Source organism: Malaclemys terrapin, chromosome 24 (assembly GCF_027887155.1).
Source record: "Malaclemys terrapin pileata isolate rMalTer1 chromosome 24, rMalTer1.hap1, whole genome shotgun sequence".
Lineage (NCBI taxonomy): Eukaryota > Metazoa > Chordata > Testudines > Emydidae > Malaclemys > Malaclemys terrapin.
This window is the reverse complement of record NC_071528.1, coordinates 1,593,256-1,607,950: the sequence shown is the minus strand read 5'-3', so window position 1 is coordinate 1,607,950 and position 14,695 is coordinate 1,593,256. Positions and strand designations below refer to the sequence as shown.

Below are 14,695 nucleotides of genomic sequence, written 5' to 3'. Positions count from 1 at the left end.
CATTAGTGCCTGACAATACTTAAGCATTGTGTCATCCATTAAATGAATGTCCATCTGAGCTAGGGTCAGTGGGGGCGCAGCTGGTAATCGCATCGGGTGCCCTGTCAAAATCTCATGAGGGCTGAGTCCAGTCTTTCGATTGGAAGTGGCCCTTATACTCATCAGTGCCAGAGGAAGGGCGTCTGGCCACTTTAAGTGTGTTTCAGCACAAATCTTGGCCAGTTTATTTATCAGAATTCCATTCTGACGTTCCACTGCCCCGGCAGACTGCGGGTGGTGGGGACAGCGAAGATTCTGCTGGATCTGCAAAGCTGCACAGAACTCCTTTACAATCTGTCCAGTAAAATGAGTTCCACGGTCACTGTTGATACTCACAGGGATGCCAAATCGCAGTACAAAATCTTTGAGCAGAAGTTTCACAACTGTCCTGGCATCTGCTTTCCTGCAGGGAAAAGCTTCAACCCAATGTGAATATACATCCACTAAAACTTATTTATAACCACAACATTTAGACATTTGAATAAAATTAATCTGAATATTTACAAATGGTCCCCAAGGGGGAGGATGGGCTGCCTGCTTAATCTTAACAGTTTTACCAATGTTATGCTGTTGACAAATCACACATTGCTGACAGTAGTGATGTGCAATGACTGGGAAACCGGGTGCACACCAATCTTGTTTAGCTGCAGCAACCATCCCCCCTTTGCTTATGTGTGTCATTCCATGGTATACACGGGCAAGATAGGGCATTAGCATCTTCGGTGCAACCAGGCCACCAGCTGGGGCACGCCAAAGATGATCAATATGTAGAATACATCCAGCAGCACTCCAAGAACATTTCTCGGCTTCTGGTGCTGTCTCCTGGATCTTGGCCCAATCCTCAAGGGAGGCTAGTGGAGGCTGCTCGATTAAAGCACAAATATATTCAGCCTGAGGTGCAGAAAGGGCCGCGGCTTTGGCTGCAGAGTCTGCCAAAGCATTTCCACGGGTAACTTCATCATGAGGGGTCTGGTGAGCTGTGCCTTTAACAACAGCTGTAGCTTTGGGCAATAAAAGGGCATCCAGAAGAGCAGAGACATACAGACTATTCTTAATAGGAGAACCCGTGGTTGTAAGAAAACCTCTATACTTCCAGAGCAAACCATAATCATGTACCACTCCAAAAGCACAACGAGAGTCTGTATAAATAGTAACTGCTTGATCCTGAGCTAGAATGCAGGCTCGAGTTAAAGCCACAAGTTCGGCCACTTGAGCAGAAAACACAGAAGGAAGAAAAGCACTGTCAATAACAGCATGGGCAGAGCACACAGCATAACCAGCAACCAATTTACCCTTAGAATCTCGCAAGCACGAACCATCCAAAAATAAATGAGATCGGGATTTTGCAAAGGCACATCTAACAAATCATCTCTTGGACGGGTGAGGACAGACATCACAGACACACAGTCATGTGGTTCTCCGTCCTCTGGCCCAGGCAACGAGGAGGCAGGATTTTGAACGGGGCAACGAGCCAAAGTAATATGAGATGAAGACAACAAGACAAGCTCATATTTTGTAAGACGAGAAGTGGATAAATGCTGTGTCTTAGATTTTAACAAGAGTGCAGCCACAGCGAGAGGACAGCAACAATCAAAGGAGATCCTAAGACTATAGATTCGGATACTTGAACAGCAAGGGCTGCTGCAGCCACAGCACGAAGGCAAGGGGGAAATCCAGCTGCCACAGCGTCTAGGGCAGTACTGTAATAAGCAATGGGACGGTGTTTATCTCCGTGTTTTTGCGTTAATACAGCCAAAACAAACCCATTACGCTTATGACAGAAAAGAGTGAAGGGTTTAGCATAATCAGGAAGTCCCAGGGTCGGTGCACTGGACAGGCTTTGCTTGATAGCAACAAGAGCTCGTTCAGCCTCTGGAGACCAAGGAAGAGGCTCAGGGGTACCTGACTTAGTCAGATCCTGTAAGGGTTTAATCACTGTTGCATAACCTAAAATCCACTGTCTGCAGTACCCAGTCATGCCAAGAAAAGTACGCATTTGAGAAATAGTACCAGGCTTAGGCATATTTAGAATAGCTGACATACAAGAATCTGATAAATGACGAGTGCCAGGGGAAATATCATGACCAAGGTAATGAACCCTGGGCTGACACAATTGGAGTTTTTCCTGGGATGCTTTGTGACCCTTAGCAGTCAAGGCAGTTAAAAGAATCAAAGTATCCACTTTACAAGATTCAAAAGAAAGGGATGCCAGCAAGAGATCATCCCCACACTGTATAAGCACTGATTTACCTGGGAAAACCACATCGTCCAGATCCTTCTTCAAGATCTGGGAAAACAAGGATGGGGACTCAGTATACTCTTGGGGTAACCGGGTCCAGGTGTACTGGCGTCCTTTATAGGTGAAGGCAAACAAATACTGGCTGTCAGGGTGAATGGGGATAGAAAAGAAAGCTGAACAAAGGTCCACAACAGTAAAGTGGGTGGCTGAAGGGGGAATACAAGAAAGAATTGTAGCTGGATTTGGAACCACAGGGAAAGAAGGCAAAACAACAGCATTAATCGCGTGGAGATCTTGAACAAAACAATAGGTGTTCTTTCCTGGCTTCTTTACAGGAAAGATAGAAGTATTACAATAACTAGTAGTGGGAACAATAATACCCTGCTGTAATAAAGACTCCATTACTGGAGCTATTCCTTCCTCTGCTTCAGGATGCAGAGGGTATTGTGGAACCCTTGGCAAAGTTTTAGAAGGATCAATAAAAATCTTAACTGGTTCGGCTGTCCGAATCTGTCCCACTTCATTGGCATGCTGAGACCAGAGATGGGGGGGGGGGGGGGGGGGCGGGACGACTTGTGATAACAAATGCACAAGGTCAGGGCTAAGAGTTGCCAGTAATTTAGCTGGCTGTGCTATGTGGAGTGTAGCCAACACCAGATTAGTATTCTCATCAGGAACCTGTAAGAATACGCCATCTGGTGTGCAATAGATAGTACAGCCTAATTTACACAAAAGATTCCTTCCCAGCAAATTCACAGGAGAGGAGGGGCTGAGCAAAAATGCGTGTTCATTAGCAAGGGGGCGCCAGTGAAACAGTAAGGGGTTTTGTGACAGGATGCGAAACAGGTTGATTTGAAATGCCAACGGCATTAACAGACAAAGTTGACAAAGGAACTGAGGGAAACTCTGAGGATCTTAAAGCAGATCTACTAGCTCCAGTATCCACAAGACAAGCAACAGATTGTCCTGCAATTTTACAATTTACATATGGGCCTTCTTGGTTAATAGGAATCAAAAGATTCATGATGCAGTTACGTTCCCCCAGGCTGTCCTAGTAAGAGGTATTCTGTGGGGTAAAAGCAGGCACTTCAGGATTTGGGAAAGGAGGTGGAGGGTTCTGAGATAGTCGGTTTGGGCACTCATTTCTCCAGTGTCCCTCCTGGCCACAAAAGTGGCATGCAGTGTTCCCTGTCGGGGCAGGATACGAGGGAACTCTCCCTCTTCCTCGCCCGCGACCTTGTCCTCGTTCTCCCCTCATTCCCCCACAGCCCTTGTTTCGATAAGTTTCTAACTGCAAGGCCAAAAGTTTTGTTTCAGTATTCTCTTTCTTCTGCTCTATGCAAGCTACACAATGATTGGCGACTGTCACCAGTTCAGAAAGGGGTTTCGTTTGCCAGCCAATGCAGATAGTTCTTAACTGCTGCTGAACCTTTGGTAAGAGTCCCTGAACGAAAGCAGCCCCTCCGGCCTCTCTGGCACTTTCAGCTGGCTGAGCAATTCCCGAATGCTGTTTAAAGACCTTAGTCAGTCTATCTAGGTAATCAGCAGGGGACTCTCCTTTGTTCTGTTTACAGTTGGTAATCTTTGTCCAATCCGTTTTCTTAGGGCAAACCTCCGTAATGGAGTTTACGAGACGGTCCCTAGCCTCTCTCAACTCATGCTCAATTCCAGGGTCGGCACCTGGCCAATCTGCCTGTCTGGTAAGCCGTTGTTGAACTTCGGCTGGCAGAACCATCCGCAAGAGTTGATTAATATCTGCCCAAGATGGATTATAACACTGAACCACTGTCCAGAGCTCTTCTCTAAATTTTTCTGGCTCCTCCCTAACTTTAGGAAATTCCTTTACCAGGTTTCTCAGATCTGCTGGTGACCAAGGGGCATGCACTGTAACCAACTGTTCTGCAGCCCCAGGCAATTCTCTTAAAGGAGCCTGGAGTGTCTGTGCCTGGAGTCTAGTAAAATAATGGGCACCTTCCTCAGAAGGACCAGGGTCGGGCGAGCTACTGGAAGGATCAGAATCATCCCTTTGTGTGAAGAGGAGGATTCTCTCACAGGAGAAGAAAGAATCATTCGTGCAGTTGATACACGCAGCGGTGAAACTGGCACTACCGGGTGAAGCTCGCTGGCAGGCACAGCCTGCAGCCGTGGAATGTTACTGAAAAAATCTACAATGTCCTCAGCAGCCTCCTCCTCCTCACTTTCAGCCTTCAGTAATTGGGGATAAAGGGGAGCAGAAGGAATTGCTGGAGCAGGAAGACAGTCGGATGCCTTACATTTAAGTTTTAAATCCTGTACTTGGGTTTTTAATTTTTCCTGGGAGTCCTTTAGACTCCGCACCCGAGACTCATGGAGTCGCTTTGTTGCTTCCTCCCACCAATAGACAAATTGCTCCCACTGCGTATCAGAGGCTTTTGGTGATGCAAGGGTTTCTCTGAGATATGTAAGTTTATCTAAGTCGAAGGTACCTTCTAGCGGGCATTGTTTAGATGGATTTGCACGCGTGTAATAATTCCAATTTCTAAATACCTGCAGGTTGTTGGACCGTAATGTACGTACATGAAATAAGCTGGGGTACCCTTAGGGGGTGAGAGGGAATGCTTAGACTGTCCCCCACCCATTTTCCAATTACACACACAGGGAGGATGCCCTGTCCACGCTAGCGGCTCATAAACTAAGGATCTCTCCCTACAGGGTACTCACGGGAGAGGCTAACGAGGATGGCCACGACCCTCCTACACCCTTCAGCAAAGAGCGTCGGCTAGTCTCAGAGAGACGGCGCCGCTTACTCTGTTGCATCCAGTGAGATGATCAGACTGTCAGTGGCTCACACGGGGAGGGAAGATGGGTTCACACACTCCTAGACCCAGGTAGCTTCCTCGCTGGACGATGCCAGGCCAAGTCAGCCACCGTGGGCAGAATCTTCTAAAGATCCTCTAGTTACCGGGCTTGCATTAGAGTAGTTCTGGTCACAAGCCAAACGACTTCGCAGAATACTCTGGGCGTCTTCCGGTAACTTTCATTCACACTAGTGTACACACACACACACCAAGGCCTTTATTTCTAAATACCACGATGCATCTGTACCTTATGTCCGGACTCTATACACTATGAGATGGTAACAATCCCTCTTGAGGTGGTAAAAAAACCCTTAGCACCGGTGCATACCTAATGCATTTCCCTTAGGCATTAACCTTATTGGGGGCGGCCAAACTATAGTCCCCAGTACTGCATACAACTACCTTATTGGGGGCAGCAAAACAGTTCCCCAGCACCGCTCTGCATCTGATCTTGCTGTACAGTCAATAAGTTCAGATGGCGTAAGCCCAACAGGGACAGACGGACCTACAGACAGTCCTTCTTCGACACCCCAACAGAGATTTCAAAAGGTCTCTTACCTCTATTGTGGCGCCATGGGGTTTGAAGGGGAAAGATCTGTAACAGCTGCCAGTGTCTTCGTGGGCGTTTCCATCCCAGACGAGCCCCCAAATTGTTGGAGAAAAACACAGTTCTCACTCTTTGGTTGGGTACAGCAAAGTTAGATACTTTATTCTCTCAAGCAATTGCCTAAAGGGAGAGAGTGCACTAGGACACAGGGTCTCCCCCTCCTAGGTAGGTCTCTCAACAGGTAAACATTTACAGCAAGCATTTATACCTTTGTTACAGACAATAATAAGCAACAGCTGCATTTTGTTTCTACATAGGTCCTTCTGATATTTTGTTTTTCTCACTTATTTTGACTCTAGTCTACATTCAATATTATCTACACATTATCTACACAAGGTCACAACAACTTCTCACACAGTTCTTTCCCACTTGCCTCACACAATCCTCGCTTCTACAAATCTTGCATTATTAGGGTTACAGTTAGCCTGACTCTTGCTAACAAAGACTGTTTGCATTTGAAATTCCCTTCCAATTTCTGTCAGGCCTTGCTCTGCTTCCACAGTTTCAAAAAGTAATAGAAGCTGCTGTTGTAACATGCAAGCTCTGTATGTCTTTTAGGCTAACTCAGGCTAAATAGTGGGGATCCCTTGCTTATGCTTCAAAGTCTGGCCCTCTCCCTGAAGTCCAAGCCAGCGTAGGGATAACAATTTCTTTTTGTCAGGCTTTTTATTCCCTTCCTCCAGAGTTCAAGCTGTGATGGGATGAGTGTTTGTGCACGTCCTCTCTGAGGGTATGTCTACACTACGGGATTAGTCCGAATTTATATAATTCGAATTTGGGAAACAGATTGTATAAAGTCGAAATGTATGCGGCCACACTAAGCACATTAATTCGGCGGTGTGCGTCCAAGTACCGGGGCTAGCGTCCATTTCTGCAGTGTTGCACTCTGGGTAGCTATCCCATAGCTATCCCATAGTTCCCGCAGTCTCCCGCACCCATTGGAATTCTGGGTTGAGATCCCAGTGCCTGATGGGACAAAAAACATCGTCGCAGGTGGTTCTGGGTACAGCCTCACCTCCTCCCTCCCTCCCTGCATGAAAGCAACGGACGGCAGACAACCATTTCGCGCCTTTTTTCCTGGGTGAACACTGCAGACTCCATACCACAGCAAGCATGGAGCCCGCTCAGCTCAAGACAGCAGTCATGAACATTGTAAACACCTCGCGCGTTCTCGTGGAGTTTATGCTGAGCCAGGACCAGAAAAACAAGGTGAGGAGGCAGAAGCGGCAGCAGCGCAGCGATAAGCATGATGAGGACATGGACATGGACACGGACACAGAATTCTGTGAAACCACGGGCCCCGGTGCGTTGGAGATCATGTTGTTAATGGGGCAGGTTCTATCCATGGAACGCCGATTCTGGGCAAGGGAAACAAGCACAGACTGGTGGGACCGCATAGTGTTGCAGGTCTGGGACGATTCCCAGTGGCTGCGGAACTTTCGCATGCGTAAGGGCACTTTCATGGAACTTTGTGACTTGCTGTCCCCTGCCCTGAAACGCCAGAATACCAAGATGAGAGCAGCCCTCACAGTTGAGAAGCGCGTGGCGATAGCCCTGTGGAAGCTTGCAACGCCAGACAGCTACCGGTCAGTCGGGAATCAATTTGGAGTGGGCAAATCTACGGTAGGGGCTGCTGTGATGCAAGTAGCCAAAGCAATCACTCAGGTGCTGCTACGAAAGTTAGTGACTCTGGGAAATGTGCAGGCCATAGTGGATGGCTTTGCTGCAATGGGATTCCCTAACTGTGGTGGGGCGATAGATGGAACCCATATCCCTATCTTGGCACCGGAGCACCAAGCCACCGAGTACATAAACTGCAAGGGGTACTTTTCAATGGTGCTGCAAGCACTTGTGGATCACAAGGGACGTTTCACCAACATCAACGCGGGCTGGGCGGGAAGGGTTCATGACGCTCGCGTCTTCAGGAACACTACTCTGTTTAAAGGGCTGCAGCAAGGGACTTACTTTCCGGACCAGAAAATAACCGTTGGGGATGTTGAAATGCCAATAGTTATTCTTGGGGACCCAGCCTACCCCTTAATGCCATGGCTCATGAAGCCATACACAGGCAGCCTGGACAGGAGTCAGGAGCTGTTCAACTACAGGCTGAGCAAGTGCAGAATGGTGGTAGAATGTGCATTTGGCCGTTTAAAAGGTCGCTGGCGTTCATTATTGACTCGCTCTGACCTCAGCCAAAGAAATCTCCCCATTGTTATTTCTGCTTGCTGCGTGCTCCACAATCTCTGTGAAAGTAAGGGGGAGACCTTTATGGCGGGGTGGGAGGCTGAGGCAAATCGCCTGGCTGCTGATTACGTGCAGCCAGACACCAGGGCGATTAGAAGAGCACACCAGGAAGCGCTGAGCATCAGAGAAGCTTTGAAAACCAGTTTCATGACTGGCCAGGCTACAGTGTGAAATATCTGTTTGTTTCTCCTTCATGAATACCTGCCCCCTTTATTGACTCATTTTCTGTAAGGAATCCACCCTCCCCCTTCCCCCAGCTTGCTTTCAAACCAAATAAAGTCACTATCATTTAAAAATCATTTATTCTTTATTAATAGATTAGAAAAAGAGAGAGGGAACCCGGGTGGGATTTGGGAGGAGGATCGGTGGGAAGGAAAAGGCCACTAAAAAAAGGTTAAAAAAATGACTGCCTTTTGCTTGGGCTGTCCACTGGGGTGGAATGGGAAGGTGTACGGAGCCTCCCCCCCCGCGTTCTTACACATCTGGGTGAGGAGGATACGGAACATGGGGAGGGGGGTACAGGGGCTGTAGCGGCAGTCTGTTTTCCTGCAGCCGTTCCTGAAGCTCCACCAGACGCCGGAGCATGTCTGTTTGCTCACGCAGCAGCCCCAGCATTGCATCCTGCCTCCTCTGATCTTCCTGCCGCCACCTCTCATCTCGAGCATCTCTCCTCTCCTCACTTTGGTCCCTCCTGTCCTCACGTTGGTCCCTCATGTCCTCACGTTGGTCCCTCCTGTCCTCACATTTACTGGCTTCTTTCCTATACTTTGCAACCGTTTCCTTCCACTCATTCAGATGAGCTCTGTCACTGCGGCTGGATTCCATAATTTCTGAAAACATCTCGTCTCGCGTCTTCTTCTTACAACGCCTTATCTGTGATAGCCTTCGGGATGGAGGAGGGAGGCTTGAGGAATTTGCAGCTGCTGTAGGGAGGGGAAAGAAGAGAGAATTGTTTAAAAAGATACATTTTGCAGAACAATGCTTATACTCTTTCACGGTGACCAACACTATTCACATTACATAGCACATGTGATTTCTGTGCAAGGTCGCATTTTGCCTCTTAATACTGAGTGCCTGTGCCTGTGGCTTTGCTGCTAGAGATCACAGGTCTGGGCAACAGAATTCGGCTTGCATGCGGCCATGGTAAGCCATTGTCTTATGGCTTCTGCGCCCTCCTTTCCCACATACCAAGCAAAGCCCGTAGAGTGCTGCGGTTTTTCTGTTAACATTCAGCAGCAGCAGAAAACAAACTAACCACCCCCCCCCCTCCCGCCATGAATTCTCTGGGATGATCGCTGTACCCCTCCCCCCACCGCGTGGCTGGTAACAGGGAAGATCCCTGCAGGAACCAAACTAACCCCCCCCCGCCACCCCCCTCCCGCCATAAATTCTCTGGGATGATCACGGTACCCCTCCCCCCACCGCGTGGCTGGTAACAGGGAAGATCCCTGCTAGCCAAATGCGAAAAGCTCAGGGCCAATTTCCCATCTGCGCTTGGCTAACTGCAGGGAAGGATTTATTTTCAGCCACAGGCAAACAGCCCAGTAGGAACGGCCACTTCTGTCCCCTTAATTAAGTTCCCATATTTCAACCAGGTTACCATGAGTGATATCACTCTCCTGAGGATTACACAACAAGATAAAGAACGGATGTTGCTTGAATGCCAGCAAACACCGGGACCATACGCTGCCAGGCTTTGTCAGGCAATGATACCAGATTACTTGCTGCAAGCATGGCGTGGTCAAGTGTCCTACCATGGAGGACGGAATAAGGGTGCACTGCCCAGAAACCTTGTGGCAAGGCTTTTGGAGTACCTCCAGGAGAGCTTCATGGAGATGTCCCTGGAGGATTTCCGCTCCATCCCCAGACACGTTAACAGACTTTTCCAGTAGCTGAACTGACCGCGAATGCATCCCAAGTCCTCAGGGCAAAGTAATCATTAAAAACCGTTTGTTTTTAAAACAAGTTTTATATTTTAAAAGGTAAACTCACCTGAGGTCCCTTCCATGGGGTCAGGGTCTTGGATACTGGCTTGGGAGGGTTGGGAGGGTACTTCAGTCAGGCTGAGAAAAAGATCCTGGCTGTTGGGGAGAACGGAGTGCTGTGTGCTCTCTGCAAGCTCATCCTCCTCCTCCTCCTCCTCCTCTCCCCCATCGGCAGAATCCTCAGGTGTAGCTGATGAGACTATCCCCGACCCGGAATCCACGATCACAGGTGGGGTAGTGGTGGCGGCCCCCCCTAGAATTGCATGCAGCTCGGCGTAGAAGCGGCATGTCCGTGGCTCTGACCCAGAGCGACCGTTTGCCTCCTTTGTTTTTTGATAGGCTTGTCTGAGCTCCTTGACTTTCACTTGGCACTGATCTGAGTCCCTATTGTGGCCTCTCTCCATCATGCCCTTGGAGATTTTTTCAAAAGTTTTGGCATTTCGTCTTTTAGAACGAAGTTCTGCTAGCACTGAATCCTCTCCCCATACAGCGATCAGATCCAGTACCTCCCTCACGGTCCATGCTGGTGCTCTTTTTCGATTATTGGCCTGCATGGTTACCTGTGCTGATGAGCTATCTGTGGTCACCTGTGCTCTCCACGCTGGGCAAACAGGAAATGAAATTCAAATGTTCGCGGAGCTTTTCCTGTCTACCTGGCCAGTGCATCCGAGTTTAGATTGCTGTCCAGAGCGGTCACAATGAGGCACTGTGGGATAGCTCCCGGAGGCCAATACCATCGAATTGCGGCCACACTATCCCTAATTCGAAATGTTAAAATCGATTTTGGCGCTACTCCGCTCGTCGGGGTGGAGTACAGAAATCGATTTAAAGGGCCCTTTATTTCGAAATAAATGGCGTCGTTGTGTGGACAGTTGTAGGGTAAATTCGAATTAACGCTGATAAAACCGAATTAAAGTCGTAGTGTAGACCAGGCCTGAGCCTCTAGCTATTATCTTTGGAAAATCATGGGAGACAGGAGAGATTCCAGAAGACTGGAAAAGGGCAAATATAGTGCCCATCTATAAAAAGGGAAATAAAAACAACCCAGGAAACTACAGGCCAGTTAGTTTAACTTCTGTGCCAGGGAAGATAATGGAGCAAGTAATTAAGGAAATCATCTGCAAACACTTGGAAGGTGGTAAGGTGACAGGGAACAGCCAGCATGGATTTGTGAAGAACAAATCATGTCAAACCAATCTGATAGCTTTCTTTGATAGGATAACGAGCCTTGTGGATAAGGGTGAGGCTGTGAATGTGGTATACCTAGACTTTAGTAAGGCATTTGATACGGTCTCGCATGATATTCTTATTGATAAACTAGGCAAATACAATTTAGATGGGGCTACTATAAGGTGGGTGCATAACTGGCTGGATAACCATACTCAGAGAGTTGTTATTAGTGGTTCCCAATCCTGCTGGAAAGGCATAACGAGTGGGGTACCGCAGGGGTCTGTTTTGGGACCGGCTCTGTTCAATATCTTCATCAACGACTTAGATATTGGCATAGAAAGTACGCTTATTAAGTTTGCGGATGATACCAAACTGGGAGGGATTGCAACTACTTTGGAGGACAGGGTCATAATTCAAAATGATCTGGACAAATTGGAGAAATGGTCTGAGTTAAACAGGATGAAGTTTAACAAAGACAAATGCAAAGTGCTCCACTTAGGAAGGAAAAATCAGTTTCACACATACAGAATGGGAAGAGACTGTCTAGGAAGGAGTACGGCAGAAAGGGATCTAGGGGTTATAGTGGACCACAAGCTAAATATGAGTTAACAGTGTGATGCTGTTGCTAAAAAAGCAAACATGATTCTGGGATGTATTAACAGGTGTGTTGTGAGCAAGACACGAGAAGTCATTCTTCCGCTCTATTCTGCTCTGGTTAGGCCTCAGCTGGAGTATTGTGTCCAGTTCTGGGCACCGCATTTTAAAAAAGATGTGGAGAAATTGGAAAGGGTCCAGAGAAGAGCAACAAGAATGATTAAAGGTCTTGAGAACATGACCTATGAAGAAAGGCTGAAAGAATTGGTTTTGTTTAATTTGGAAAAGAGAAGACTGAGAGGGGACATGATAGCAGTTTTCAGGTATTTAAAAGGGTGTCATAAGGAGGAGGGAGAAAACCTGTTCATCTTAGCCTCTAAGGATAGAACAAGAAGCAATGGGTTTAAAGTGCAGCAAGGGAGGTCTAGGTTGGACATTAGGAAAAAGTTCCTAACTGTCAGGGTGGTTAAACATTGGAATAAATTGCCTAGGGAGGTTGTGGAATCTCCATCTCTGGAGATATTTAAGAGTAGGTTAGATAAATGTCTATCAGGGATGGTCTAGACAGTATTTGGTCCTGCCATGCGGGCAGGGGACTGTACTCAATGACCTCTTGAGGTCCCTTCCAGTCCTAGAATCTATGAATCTATGAGTGTGAGGAAAACAATCAACAATATGTTTTGCCCACTGAGTCTAGCCTTGAGTGGTTTTTAAAATCAGTTTCTGATCAGTGATCACTCTGAATGGCCCAGCTCAGTCTATCCTGTTGTAGTCTATCTAGTTCTTATATGGTATTCATCACAGTATCTGAGTGCCTCCAGCAGGGCATGATGCAACATTACTAACATCGGTCATGTGTCTGTTCTCATCCTTGCCCCAGGGGAGAAGGATGTGCAGGGAGTGTCTTGTTTTGGAATTTGTATATATTTTCTCTGAACACACGTACACATGTTGCTGTCTGTTTCTGCTAGAGGAGGCAAGGTCAAAGAAATGCTCCTTGCCCTTGCATGAAGATGGAGACATTTGTGATGGCCCTTGGTTCCTGGGGCGTTCATCCCACAGCCTTGGGCTGGCTCCCACACATATGAGCTTTACCTTTACGGTTGACACAATGGAACTCTCTGAGTAGTCGAGCTGTTGACCATGGTCTTCATCCCAGGGCTCTAGGTTCTCTTAGACACCCTCAGGCCAGGCTCTCAAATACCTGGAAGTTAAGGACAAAGACCTAAAACTTGATCCGAAATTCTATGGGAAGCCAGCTGTAACCAGAGTCCTAGGGCGGCCATGATGAGATTGCTCAATTAGGGCAAACTGCAAATACACACTTACAGTCAATTCTTATTAACTAAACTAAACTTTAATAAAAAAGAAAAGAAAGTATTGGTTAAAAGATCAGTTTACATACAGACGTGAATCAGCTCACTATAAGAAGTCTCTGTGGCATAATGGATAGTGCATTAGAGGTCTAGTCTAGTGTAGCACTAGATCAAAGTCATTCAAGGTTGTGGGTTCAAGTCCCACAAGAGTCAAATTTTGGGGGGAGGGATAGCTTGGTGGTCTGAGCATTGGCCTACTACACCCAGGGTTGTGAATTCAGTCCTTGAGAGGGCCACTGAGGAATCTGGGGCAAAAATCTGTCTGGGGATTGGTCCTGCTTTGAGCAGGGGGTTGGACTACATGACTCCTGAGGTCCCTTCCAACCCTGATAGTCTATGATTCTTGGGTTAGTTTCATAGTATAGATGGTGAGCTTTAAAGCTGCAGAAAGCTCTTTTAGTATTAGTCCATAGGTTACAGTGCAGTGTCCAATATCAAGGTGATCTAGATGGGACTGGAGACCTCGGTCCTGCATCTAAAACTTGCCCTGATGAAGCTTAAGCAGATCTGAGATGAAAGGATCAGGGCCCTAGAGTTTTTTTATAGTTGTACAGCAGCCTCTTGACAGCTTGGAGTCCTTGGGTGAGCCAAAGGAGGCTGCACTGTGGCTGCACACCCTTCAAAGTGCTTTCCTCTTCCCACCAGCATCCCCTCTGCCTTCAGCCAACTAGTCTTCATCCAAGAGCTGATCTCATCCAAGCACTGGGCTATGGTGGTAGTGACATGGTCCTGTGTGATGAAGGACTAGAGCTATGTCATCCACATACTGCTGGCACGAGTCCATGTCATTTGACCATTCACCCAGTGGCTGTGTGTAGATGTTGAACAGGAGCAAAGAAAGAATTGAGCCTTGTAGAACTCCAAAGGTGAGGGATCTAGTGGTTAAGGTGCAGTTTCCCATCTCTACTCATAGGCGTCGACTTCTGCTCCTGCTGGTGGGTGCTCGACCCCCCTCTGTCCCCGGCCCCACCCTGACTCCACCCCTTCCCCAAAATCCTCACCCCAACTTCACCCCCTCCCTGCCCCTATTCGGACTCCTTCCTCAAATCCCCACCTAGGCCCTGCCTCTACCCCATCTCCTCCCCTGAGCGCACCATGTTCCCGCTCCTCCCTCTCCCCCCCAGAGCGGCCAAACTGCTGTTTAGTGGTGGCCGGGGGGAAGCGCTGGGAGGTAGGCGGAGGAGCGGGGATGTGGCACGCTCAGGCGGGGGGAGGAGGCAGAAGAGGAGGTGAGGTGGGGTGGGGGAGGGGAGCTTGGCTGCTGGTGGGTGCAGAGCACCCACTGATTTTTCCCCATGGGTGCTCCAGCCCCAGAGCAGCCACGAAGTCGGCGCCTATGTCTCTACTCATTGTCTCCCCTTCCAGGAAGTAGTAAAATCATTTTAGCACATTACCCTGGACCCCTTACCTCTCTCAGGCGAGCTGGTTTTTGATTCCTTCTCCTGAAGCTGGCAGCTAGAAATGCCCTCAGTTACTGATGCCCATTGGAAATCCTCACTCTGCCCTCTGTAACTCCTATGGAGCTGCATGGGTGTAAGAGGAGAGAATTGACACCTCAGAGTACCATAGGTGTGTGATCTGCTACACAGAGACTGCTGGGAGCC

General features: G+C 48.1%; 2 protein-coding genes across 3 annotated transcripts; one reads left to right on the top strand and one right to left on the bottom strand.

The window, feature by feature from the left end:
* Positions 1-4,112: 4,112 nt before the first annotated feature.
* On the top strand, positions 4,113-8,198 carry LOC128828755 (uncharacterized). Of its 2 annotated transcripts, none has more exons than XM_054013687.1 (2): positions 4,113-4,718; positions 6,406-8,198. In XM_054013687.1, exon 2 carries the CDS (start codon positions 6,836-6,838, stop codon positions 8,135-8,137), a length of 1,302 nt encoding a protein of 433 aa, XP_053869662.1. In that variant the 5' UTR covers positions 4,113-4,718; positions 6,406-6,835; the 3' UTR covers positions 8,138-8,198. The 2 variants fall into 2 exon arrangements, with proteins under 2 accessions (XP_053869662.1, XP_053869661.1); XM_054013686.1 differs by having other exon boundaries at positions 4,970-8,198.
* Positions 8,199-8,362: 164 nt separating this feature from the next.
* LOC128828911 (SRRM2 protein homolog rsr-2-like) lies at positions 8,363-10,581 on the bottom strand. Its single transcript, XM_054013943.1, has 2 exons — positions 9,959-10,581; positions 8,363-8,889 (listed from the first exon to the last, which is right to left on the bottom strand). Exons 1-2 carry the CDS (start codon positions 10,503-10,505, stop codon positions 8,441-8,443), a joined length of 996 nt encoding a protein of 331 aa, XP_053869918.1. The 5' UTR covers positions 10,506-10,581; the 3' UTR covers positions 8,363-8,440.
* Between the last annotated feature and the right edge of the window lie 4,114 nt (positions 10,582-14,695).

Bases quoted from the DNA above. Each gene is read 5' to 3' on its own strand.
- LOC128828755 (XM_054013687.1), top strand. From the start codon at position 6,836: ATGGAGCCCGCTCAGCTCAAGACAGCAGTCATGAACATTGTAAACACC.
- LOC128828911 (XM_054013943.1), bottom strand. From the start codon at position 10,505: ATGCAGGCCAATAATCGAAAAAGAGCACCAGCATGGACCGTGAGGGAG. The intron at 8,890-9,958 runs GTGAGTTTACCT...CCCTCCCTACAG, and splicing joins CCCCATGGAAGGGACCTCAG to CAGCTGCAAATTCCTCAAGC.